At 41.9% G+C, this 12,062-nt stretch overlaps 1 protein-coding gene across 3 annotated transcripts in view; it reads left to right on the forward strand.

Moving 5' to 3' along the window:
• Positions 1-12,062, forward strand: part of MTMR12 (myotubularin related protein 12) — an 88,067-nt gene that overhangs the window by 56,121 nt on the left and 19,884 nt on the right. For all 3 annotated transcript variants that reach the window (XM_008992212.5, XM_017969970.4, XM_002745084.7), the window contains exons 8-10: positions 3,342-3,417; positions 10,601-10,707; positions 11,339-11,463. In XM_008992212.5, the coding sequence (XP_008990460.1) occupies positions 3,342-3,417; positions 10,601-10,707; positions 11,339-11,463 (308 nt within the window). The remainder of the gene's footprint in view (positions 1-3,341; positions 3,418-10,600; positions 10,708-11,338; positions 11,464-12,062) is intronic.

Raw genomic sequence — 12,062 nt, forward strand, 5'->3', positions numbered from 1 at the left:
TTGGTCAGGAAGGTTTTGCGTGGTGGAAGTAAGTGGCTTGTGAGCATAGTCGTAAAGGAAGTGAAAGATCGAGTTGGAGGACACCCGAGGAAGGAGCATTCTAGGTGGAGGGAGGAGTAAGGGCCAAGGCCTGTGTGAGGAACAGCAAGGTGCCCAGGGAAAGGGGAGAAGCAAGCCAGGGAGAGAAGTGGGAGATGATAGGCCTGGAGGCTTTGATGGGAGGACAGTGAGAGGGAGGCTGAGCAGAGGCAGATGTGATCTAACCTTTTTTTTTTTTGAAACTGAGTCTCACTTTGTCACCCAGGCTGGAGTACAAGTGGCATGATCTTGGCTTACTGCAGCCTCTGCCTCCTGGATTCAAGTGATTCTCCTGCCTCAGCCTCTTGAGTAGCTGGGACTACAAGCATGTGTCACCATGCCTGGCTAATTTTTATATTTTTAGTAAAGATGGGGTTTCACTGTGTTGGCCAGGCTGGTCTTGAACCCCTGACCTCAAATGATCTGCCCACATTGGCCTCTTAAAGTGGTATTACAGGCGTGAGCCACCACCCCCGGCCTGACCTACATTTTTAAAGCATGACTCTGCATTATCTGTTTACAGAAACTTGAATCTTATCATTTTGGAAGGTACTCCCTAACACCCTCCTAACAGATTGATAAAACTTTGTATTTTTATAGAGCTCTTTGTATCATGGTTCTAATAGGCCTCTTCAGTAATCAGTTTTGATTTTGATCACACTCAATATTTACAAGGTTACTGCCGCCCCCCTCACCCCACCTCCGCCCTGCAGCCCCTTCACAGTGTGAGCTGTGGTGACAGTGGGGAGTGACATGCCAGGGTCCTGACCCCAACCGAGGACCTCATTGTCTGCCCCACCCTGTTCTTCCCTCTTTCCTGGTTTTAAAACTTGAAAGGATAAAGGTAGCTCTTGCTCAGAAAGAAGTTAGAAACCCCTCTTCCTAGGAAATGATAGTTTGTAATAAGATGTTGATATATAAGTTCCCAGAATAGTTTTTTCTTAAAATCCTGCCGTATACTAATTAGTTGGTATTTCCATAGGTATTAGCATGTCAGAAATATACAGGAAAATCTGTGCCTGGCTGGTCTCGAACTCCTGACCTCGTGATCCACCCAACTTGGCCTCCCGAAGTGCTGGGATTACAGGTGTGAGCCACCACGCCTGGCCCAAGTTTTTTTCTTTTTAATGAAAAATTTTAAGCAGTATAAAAGGAAAGAAGATATGATGAATTCCTATTACCTTAAATTACCCAGACTCAACAGTTATCAACTGATGGCCAATTCTGTTTTCTCTATACCCCCACCTACTTCACCCTCTCTTGGATTATCTTGTTTTAATCTTAATTTTTTAAAGACAGGGTTCACCCAAGCTTAAGTACAGTGGCACTGTGATGACTCATTGCAGCCTTGAACTCCTAGAGGCTCAAGTGATCCTCCCAAGTAGCTGGGACTACAGGTGTGTGCCGCCATGTCCAGCTATTTTATTTTTTTATTTTTGTGTGTGTGGAGATGGGATCTCACTATGCTGCCAAGGCTAGTCTAAAGCTCCTGGACTCAAGCAGTCCTCCCACCTTGACCCTGCAAAGTGTTGGGATTATAGGCCACCGTGCCCAGCCAGGATTATTTTGCAATAAATTCCAGAGTTTGTGACATTTCATTCACAAATATTTCAGTATATATTATTAAGAATTAAGAACTCTTTATAAATATAGCCATAAGACCATTATCACACCTTTCAAATTTCTTATTAATTCCTTAATATCCAGTTACAGGCTGGGTGTGTGTGGTGGTTCATGCCTGTAATCCCAGCACTTTGGGAGGCTGAGGCGGGCAGATCACAAGGTCAGGAGTTCGAGACCAGCCTGCCCAATATGGTGAAACTACGTTTCTACTTAAAATACAAAAATTAGCCGGGCATGGTGGTGCATACCTATAGTCCCAGCTGCTCAGGAGGCTGAGGCAGGAGACTTGCTTGAACCTGGGAGGCAGAGGTTGCAGTGAGCCAAGATCACGCCACTGCACTCCAGCCTGGGCAAAAGAGCAAGACTCCATCTCAAAAAAAAAAATTGTTTTTCAGATTTTCCCCAGTATCTTATGAATTTTTAAACCCTTTTCTCTGTTACCTTTTTAATCTTTTTTTTTAAGTAGTCAAGATTCAGTGAGATTGATAGGTTTCTTAAATTGCTTCGTCTGTAGATTCTCAAGCCATCATATTTTTCTTGCAATGTGTTGAGGAAACTTGACTGATAGCTTTCCACAGCCTGGGTTTTAATGATCACATCCCCATGGTGATATTTATTTGTTGTTCCATCTCCCATGAATTGATTACATCACTCATACATCATGCATTCAAGCTCCATGCAAATACAAAATTTCCATTGCAACTTAACACCATAAGCATCTTATTGCTTGTGAGGCTTTATTTCAAGCCTCTTTCTTTATTTCTTTCCCTCTTTGAGGGAAAGATGTTTACAGATGCTTATAGATTCACAGTGGTAGAAACTTAGGCAGTTTTCTTATTAACAGAAACCTATATCTGCTGCCTAAGAGATGATGTCCCCGTGTAACTTTGATCTCTGCAACCCTGAAACCCAATTCTACCATGTCCTACTACTTAACAAGTTTGTTCTTTTTAGAGACTAAATTTTCTCTACAGATGTTGAAGTCCCATTGCTTGGGTTCAGGTCCCAGCTGTACTGTATGCTAACTAGTTGTATAGCCAGGGAAGAGTCTTAGCAGCATTGTGTCTCAGTTTCTTTATCTGTAAGATGGAAATAATATTACATATCTCATAGAATTCTTGGGAGGATTAAATGGATAAATAAAGTTAAGTACTTATTAATAAGTATATTAAATAAGAAATGTTAAGTAATTAGAACAGTGGTTGTCACACAATAACACTTAAATGTTCTTGTCAGAGCACTTGATAAAATATCTGGGCAGCAGTCATCATAATTAATGTTTTTCCTATTAGTTTAACTGAAAACAACACAGATACTTATATGGTTACTATATGGTGAGAACAATACTCCCAGTTTCAGAGTTCTATGTTTTTAGGTATCATATTTTCCTATCCCCTCATTTCTGAAAGAGGAACAGACGCAGAGAGGTAGAATAACTTACATAGGGTTGTACAGAATCATGAGCAGAGTTACAGTTTGAACTCAGATTCCCAACTGATTTTTCACATGGAGAGCAGCAGTTCCCCTGAGCTTTTTCTCAACAGGGAAGTATGGTCCCTTTTGCTTAACACTCTGCTTATATTCATTGAAGTTGAGCTTTTGTATTTTGTGAATTAACTGATGACATTTCTTTCTTCTAGATTGCCAGCATACTTTGTTGTCCCCACCCCTCTTCCTGAAGAGAATGTACAGCGCTTTCAGGGTCACGGCATACCAGTAAGTGCATCTGGGAACCCTAGGAGGCATGGGTCATGCATTGGTCTATCCTGGCAAGATGATCCTACCGAAAGCCCTTGGCCTTGGTTCTAGAGTTTGTTTTCAATCTAAGAGCAATCCAAAAATATCTTAGGGACTCCCTAGAGTAGTCTCCTAAACGTGATTGGGACAGAGTTCTAAAGTTTTCACAAATGCACTTGAGTTTTTTAGCAGAGACATTAACAGAGCTTTAAGTGGATCATAGATCTGTCTGGTGTTGAAAGCAAGCCTGCTTTAATACCTAAATCATTTTGAACCTGAGCCAAACCACGCCAAGGGTAGTAGGTTTTAAGCTTCTTTTTGGCCTACACTATTAATCTTTGTATGGGCATGGTGCTGTTTTCTCCCAGAGACAACATGGAGTGCTTCTTAGTTTTCACAGAATAGAGTGGGATTGGAGCCATATTTAATGTGTCACTGATCAAAGAAAGCAAGACTCTGGCAGTTACTCCAGTTTCTAATTGGTAGTTGGGAATTGCCAGGCCTGCAGGGTATTTAGTAAGGAATGAGAATTATAAATAAGTGCTATGCTGCGTGCACAGCTGGTTCACCGAAAGGGTCACTCCCATATGGGTGGAGGTATGGTTAAACAGGGATCAAATGCCCAGAAGCCCATGGAGGCCAAGCAGATAATGAGTATGACCTTACAGTGAACGAGATACCCTTAGACTCGTCTAGGGGTACATCTCTTCAGTGCTAGCCAGTATGTGCTACATGGGAGTATGAGCCAAGTGTTGCAGATGTCCTGATTTTTCAGGAGAAGATTTAGATACAGATTTTTTTTTTTTAGTTGAAGTTTCGCTCTTGTTGCCCAGGCTGAAATGCAGTGGCTCAATGTCTGCTCACTGCAGCCTCTGTCTCCCGAGTTCAAGTAATAATGCTACCTCAGCCTCCCAGGTAGCTGGGATTACAGGCACCCATCACCAGGCCTGGCTAATTTTTTTTTTCCAAGACAGAGTTTTGCCATTATTGCCCAGACTGAAGTGCAGTGGCACAATCTCAGCTCACTGCATTCTCCACCTCCTGGGTTCAAGTGATTCTCCTGCCTCAGCCTCCTGAGTAGCTGGGATTACAGGTGTACACCACTACACCTGGCTAATTTTTGTATTTTTAATAGAGATGGGGTTTTGCCATGTTGTTTAGGCTGGTCTTGAACTCCTCACCTCGTAATCTGCCCTCCTCAGCCTCCCAAAGTGCTGGGATTACAGGCGTGAACCACTATGCCCAGGCCTAATTGTTTGTGTTTTTAGTAGAGATAGAGTTTCACCATGTTAGCCAGGCTGGTCTCGAACTCCTGGCCTCAGGTGATCTGCCCTCCTCGAGCTACCAAAGTATTGGGATTACAGGCATGAGCCACTACACCTGGCCTAGATACAGATTTTTATGTGAGTTTTCCTGATTTCTAAATATGTGCCACTGATTCAGATGTTTAAAAGTATGTTTTTGGGCCAGAGTTGGTCACAATGAACAAAATCCATAATTTTTAGTTCTTTATTAAGCACATTCTCAAGTGAAACTTTTTTTTTTCTGCTGGTGTAGCAGTGAAGAATACAGTGAGCATCAGTACAGTTGAGTGGTCCTGCCTGATTGGTACTGTCACCAGCAGTTTTACCACCACTGCTTTTGTTCCATCTGTCTTGGTATTATTATGAAAATAACTGTGGCCTCTCCAACTACCTGAAAGGATCTTGAGACTTCCCAGGGTAGTGTATACTACACTTTGAAAACGGATGCTTTAGAGGAATGAAAATGAAGGTCTCCATCAGTCTTTCATAGAGGGATCTAGAAAAGAGGGTATGCTCTGTGGGAAGAAACAGAGATGAACTGTTCACATATGTAGGATCAGGCTGCTTCTGTATCCATGCAGTATATGAAATGTAGATACTCTATTCTAGCCAGGCCTTGGGCCTGAGAACTAGCAAATGCTCTAGTAAGATTTAAGTGAGGAGCCTGAGGCATTACTTTGATAGAAACTGTGGGAAGTGGAGGGCATAGTGGCTCATGCCTATCATGCCAGCACTTTGGGAGGCTGAGACAGGCAGATTGCCTGAACCCAGGAGTTTGAGACCAGCACGGCCAACATGGCGAAACTCCATTTCTACTAAAAAATTTTTTTAAATTAGCCTGGTATGGTGGTGCATGCCCATAGTCCCAGCTACTCTGGAGGCTGAGGTGGGAGGATCCCTTGAGCCAGGAGTTGGAAGCTGCAGTGAACTGGGATCGTACCACTGCACTCTAGCCTGAGCAACAGAGTAAGACTCTGTCTCAAAAAGAGAAGAAAACTGTGAGAAGGTGTTCTCACTTATTAGATCTTCCTATATTTGTAAGTCCTAAAAGTTACAGTGGAGTTTGTGTGAATGGACAGCAAAAAGTATTACACAAGATGGAATTTATACATCTCCCCAGGAAACATAGAGCCCTCAATCTTTCTCTCTCTTTCTCCCTCTCTTTTCTTTTAACATAAAATTTTCATTTGACTGGAATATTAAGATCACCAGAAATGGTCTTAAGTAAATTAAAAGATAATTTATTTTATATTTGGAATTGGTGAAATTATGTACCTTAACCTAGAGTATGCAATCCTTTTAAATGTACCCAGTACCACTATAGCCTCTTGTTTTTAGTTTTGTTTAAGACAGGGTTTCTCAACCTAGACACTATTGACATTTTAGGCCAGATAATTCTTTGTTGTGGAGGCTGTTATTGTAGAATATATAACATCAGCAATGCCAGTAGCACTCCCTGAGGTGCCAGTAATACCCCTATCCCGTGAGTTGTGACAACCAACAAATATGTTGAGACATTGCCAAATATCCTCTTGTGGGTGGGGTGGCAGGCACAAAATGCAGGTTGAAAACCCCTGCTTTAGGTGATCTGGACTATTTTCTGTTTAGCATATGTCTCCTCTGACTCTTAAGAGACTGACAGAAAATGTGACAACTAGGTGACATGAAGTGTCCATAAGCTCCTCTCTGGCCACATCTTTACCTTGTCCTTCTTTCTGTCATTCCTGTTGAACCTATTCATGTTTACACTTATTCTCCGTGCTTATTTTTGTTGTTAAGCAGATAAAAACATTAAACTATTTTCTCTTAAACCAGATATTTAAGAGATTTGCAAAAATATAAAACAATACCATTTATCTTCCTATATGTTTTTGGGTGGAAGATATTTACAATAATAGGTAATCGGTAATTACTGTTTAAAATGAATTAATATTTTAAAAGTTTCTCAGTTTTAATTTCTAATGTGGTAAATATCAATAGCTATAGCTCATGTGGACACAAGTTCTTCAGGGTCCTCAATAATTTTTAAGAACATAAAAGGGTCTAAGACCAAAAAATTTGAGACCCGCTGATCTTCCAGATTGCCTGTACATACATTTTCTCTAGGACCTGGCATATAAGCACCCAAATCAATAGTAACAGGTAATTTGCAGTAGGCTCATAGGAAGCTAAGATTGAAGAGATAGTTGGGGGCTAGATTATGAATAATCAGTCTTTCATTTCAATCTTTAAAAAGTGTGGTAAAATACACATAACATAAAATTTCCCATTAGTGACATATAGCACATTCACAATGTTGTGCAACCATTACCACAGTCTGTTCTAGAACATTTCCATATCTCCATGCTGTTTACACTGGCTTTTCACCCAGTCTTTTCTCTCCTGCCTTCACTTATTTTCAGGGAAGACCTGTATAATCGATCAGTTCATACATGTCCTTGCCACTATTCTGAAGGCTTTGGCTGCTGTTCTTCAACCCTGAGTATCTTTTTCCTTTTCCTCCGGGGCAAATGAACATTGCTATGGATTATTCAAACCAAACAGCAAACTGTACTTAACGGGACCCATGAAAACCGTCGGTGCCTTGCCTCAGCTAGGTCTTTCTCCCACCTAGCCATATTCTATTTAACTTATCCTTTTGGTTCCTATATCATTGTTCTCTGGGTGAACAGGTTTTCATCCTACAAGTTTTTTGTATCCTTCTTAACTCTCACTGACAACCTTTCCCCTAGTCCCGCAGGATCCAGAACAGCGACAAGAACTCCCTCAGCTTCCTTCTTCTCAGCCTCCTGTTGTTTCTCTCTAGGCTCCCGTTTCCTTCATACATAATCTGGATCTCTGTCTGGGCTCTTGATTGCCTTGTTTGGAGCCCAGTTCCGTGGGCCTTCCCTCTTCCATGGCTGCCTTTCCCAAGTCTATTCTGCTCTGTCTGTTCTTGAAGACATCCTTAGGTCTCCGTTAACCTGAGGCACTTCCTTAGTAATCAAGCAGCTATCTTGTTCTGCCCTGTACTGCCAAGCATATTTAAAGAGTCTATACTTATTTCTCTACTCATTTCTTCTTGCAGCTTGACTCCTACTCCCCACATACTGTGGACGTTTCCCACGCAGAAGCCCTTAAGCCCTGTGCAGCCCCACTTCCCCACATCACTGCAGTTTTTATTTTATTTTAATTTTTTTACACCAGCCATACCATTAGCACACAACACTGCAAGTTTTGACTCTGATTACATTGTCTTTTAAGTTCCTGTCCTGGCTTTGGAAACACTGTACTCCCTTGGCCTGCTGACCTCCTTCATGGTCCTTTCCTGCTTATTTACACTGCCTTCTGCCTCAGATTATAGATGTTCTCTTAAAGCTGTTGTTGACTCTGTTAAGAGGGGGACCTTAAAATGTACCAAATAATGAGTAATCCTTTTTAAAAAAAAACAAATTAACAAACTGTGATTCTTGCCTGTGAAGTCATACTAAGAACTCTGGCCCTCATAGTTCCCAGAGAGAAATTGCAGCAGTAGAAGACTTTTTGCTCACTTTCTGTGAGAAGGCTCTCTGAACAGGAACTTTGCTTGATTCTATTTACTGTTTCACACAGAGAATAGTAAGAGAGTTGGCCCTTCACGCCTCAGGTGAGGTGAGACAGTTATGATTGGAAGTTACTACATGTGCCCCAGATGGAAAATCAGTTATAGTTGGATATCACCAAGGGACTGGAGCTCCCCTTCTGCTCCAGAAGAGGATATAAAAAGGGTTAAGAACACTTAGTTTCTTAGAACTCACCATCCAGTCATGGCTAAGAGTATCTCTCCCCTTATCCAAGTGAGCTGCGCCAACTAAGGGGGCACAATTTTCTGGGCACCAAAATTTCACCACCGTTGGCAGAGAGCTGAAAACTGTGTGGTGGTTATTGCACACCACTTAGCATGGCACTGAAAAGAGGAATACAAGAACAGCAAAGGGCCCTTTGATTATCTCAGTGTTCTAACACTTCTGTCTCATCACAAATCTTAAAGTATGCCTTGGCCCCAAGAGAGGAGTTGTTGCTGTTTTCAGCAATTCTGTGTCGCTCTGTCCTTGCTCTCTGTTTGGGCTCATCATCTCCCACACTGCAGCAGGCCATCAGCTGCCATGTCTAGAACTCCAGACCTGCTTTCCTCTCATTTGAGGGGCCTTCTGAATATCTCCCTCCACATGGATGTCCTGTTGGTACTAGACACCCAATATACCTAGTGCTGATTCCATTATCTTCCCCAGAAATCCCAAACCAGTTCCCGTTTGTGATTTTCTAAGTGTAGTGCACAATATCACCTGGATTGTCATGCTGATCTCTGACTCTCGGTCTAGGCTACTGCTAGCATATCCAATGTATAGTTTACACCTGGCAGATGAATGGCAAAAAGGTGCCCCCTCTGGGCAGCTGAATTATAAAAGGTCTTTCTTTCCTCCAGGTTTACCTCTCATCCCAGGCCAATGGCTTAATGGCTTGGCCAGCACAGCAAGGGCTGGACCTTAGCCACTCTCAAGCACTTAGCCAGGCCTTTATGCAGGGCTCAAAGTTCACAGCTGTACTCACTGTCCAACTAGTCTGTCTCTCTCCTCCATTCTAGGCTCCACTGGCAGGTTACTTGGCCCCAAGGTCAGTTCTAATCTCCCTTTCTTCCTGAAAAACAAATAAACAACTCCCCCTACCCCGCCCCCACTGTATCCCAAAAAAAGCCTGAACTCCTTAACCTGTTGCCAAGGCAGTAAAAAGCCTACACAGCCTGGCCTGCCGCTTATGTCACTCATGTGACTTCTTTCTCCCTCCCCTTTTTTTGTTGTTCCTTGAAATTTCTTTCTTCTGTTCTATAATAACATTCTACCTTCTTTTATATTCCTAAGCTTATTTCCCTTTTGAAACTTGAACCTCTGAAGGTAGACACAGTATCTTAGTATCTTTTTGCCCTCTCATGACCTAACGAGGTGTTGCACGTCACAGTCTTGCATTCAGTTATAGCAAATGGGTGACATGCCATTCTTCCTACTATGGATTTTCTCTCATGAGAATTGCCCGCTTTTTGCCATCCATATACAACACAGCCTTTAGAATCACACTGGTGCTACTTTCTGTACAACTTGGGGAAGTCCTTCAGTCTCTTCAAGCCTTAGTTTCTTGCTGTTAAGGGGGGATAAAGAATCATACCTATCACAGAGAGTTACCATAACAATTAAATGAGTTAATTCCTGACATGTAATACACTGCACTTGAATGATAGCTACTATCCTAATAATAATAATGTTGTTGGCCAGGCACAGTGGCTCATGCCTGTAATCCCAGCACTTTGGGGGGCCATGGTGGGCAGATTGCCTGAGTTCAGGAGTTCACAACCAGCCTGGGCAACACGGTGAAACCCCATCTCTACTAAAATACAAAAAATTAGCTGGGCATGGCAGCATGCACCTGTAGTCGCAGCTACTCAGGAGGCTGAGGCAGGAGACTTGCTTGAACCCAGGAAGCGGAGGTTGCAGTCAGCAGAGATCACACCACTGCACTCCAGCCTGGGCGAAAGAGTAAGACTCTGTCTCGATAAATAAATAAATAAATAAAACTGTTATCATCTGGTTATCAAATGCAGATGATAAGTCAAAAGGTATATGTTAGACTGTAAGTCTGTGTCTAACTACCTAGACCTGTTTATTTTTTAAAACTAAATCATTCTTTTTCATTGTGACTAAATACTCCCAGGCTTAATAAAGTTGAGTATGTCCAGCCATTTCATACTGAAGTTACAAATTTCCATGTATGCATTTAAATGCTAAGCTTGTGTGTCCCCTGTTGGGTTGTGTTTATTATGTCTGGTAAATCTTTATTTCTTTCTGCAGATATGGTGTTGGTCCTGCCACAATGGAAGTGCCCTATTGAAAATGTCAGCACTGCCCAAAGAACAGGATGATGGCATTTTACAAATCCAAAAGGGCTTCTTAGATAGGTTAGTACTAGTAGTTCTATATTTTGTTCTTATTCAGTTTGTGTTTTCCAAGAAGCAAGGAACAGCTCTCATTAGTATGTGTATTTCTGTTTACCTACTAGTAGCTTAGTGCTAGGGAAATACAACTTATAGTGATTGTTTTGAGTTAATTTGAAAGGAGTCAGTATAACATAATAATTAAGAATGTCACCTGCATTGTTTTTAGAGGTGCATGCTAAAGTCTTCAGCGGGGAGGTGACATGTTGTCTGTAAGATTAACAGTTGTCAATTTTAGGTCATGGTACATGTCACTGTACTATTCTACTTTCTGCATGTTTCAAATTTTTTTAAAAGTAGATGAATTTAAAATTAAAAAAAAAAAAAAGGAATAGACTCAGAGTCACATTGCCTTGGTCCAAATCATGGCTCTGTCAGTTTATAAATTGTATAATATTGGGCCAGGCAGTTTTACTGTGCACCTCCATTTCCACACCTGTTGACCGGGAACGGGAGTCCCAGACAGTTGCCTGGTAGGTGAAGTTTAAATTGGAGAATGCCTACCGAGCCCTTAACACAGATCATGGCAAATTGTAAATCCTCAGGCAAAATTTGTGTTTGCTCTTCTAATCTCATATTCCTTTTTGGTACCTAGAATTTACAAGACCATCCACAGGCCACCCTATGAAATTGTTAAAACTGAAGACCTGTCAAGCAACTTCCTATCCCTGCAGGAAATCCAGACTGCATACTCTAAGTTTAAACAGCTGTTTCTGATAGGTGAGAAGAATACTGAGCAAAAACTTTGTGTCAGATGGGGAAAGTCAGGCCATGCAGATCAGGTGAAAGTTGTTGCCTTTTTTCTGAGTTCCTTACCGTGGTATGCAGAGCCCAGGGCTGCAATGTCATGGAGCCAGAGTCTCTGGCTGCCATCACTACACTTCCCTGTCCATCTCTCTCCAGGCTTCCCCCAGCCTCCTTATTGTGGCAGTGATCACACAGCCACCCTTCTCTTCTCCCCTTTCCTCAATATACCAGTTGTCCAGTGGTGAGCATTTTGATTTCTTCCTTTAAAAGTTTTTGAACTATGCAGTATTTATATTTGTTGACTTGCGGTGATTTATAAAGTGAATGATGTTCATTTTCTTCAGTAGACTTTTTCCCCAAAGTGGAAATACTTTGTTTTTCCCATGATTGGGAATATACAGTTTTTAACAATATTAAAAGTTTTATCAGAAATGTACAAGGTAGAAAACGAAACATGCCAGTCCCAGCTACCCCCCTTTTCCTGCCCAGGCTGCCTACTGGTGGTTCATGTTTAACTCTGCCCAGTCACTCATTGATTCTCTTCATTCTGGAATGAGTCTTTATGCTCCGAG

This window comes from Callithrix jacchus, chromosome 2, assembly GCF_049354715.1.
Source record: "Callithrix jacchus isolate 240 chromosome 2, calJac240_pri, whole genome shotgun sequence".
Classification (NCBI taxonomy): Eukaryota; Metazoa; Chordata; class Mammalia; order Primates; family Cebidae; genus Callithrix; species Callithrix jacchus.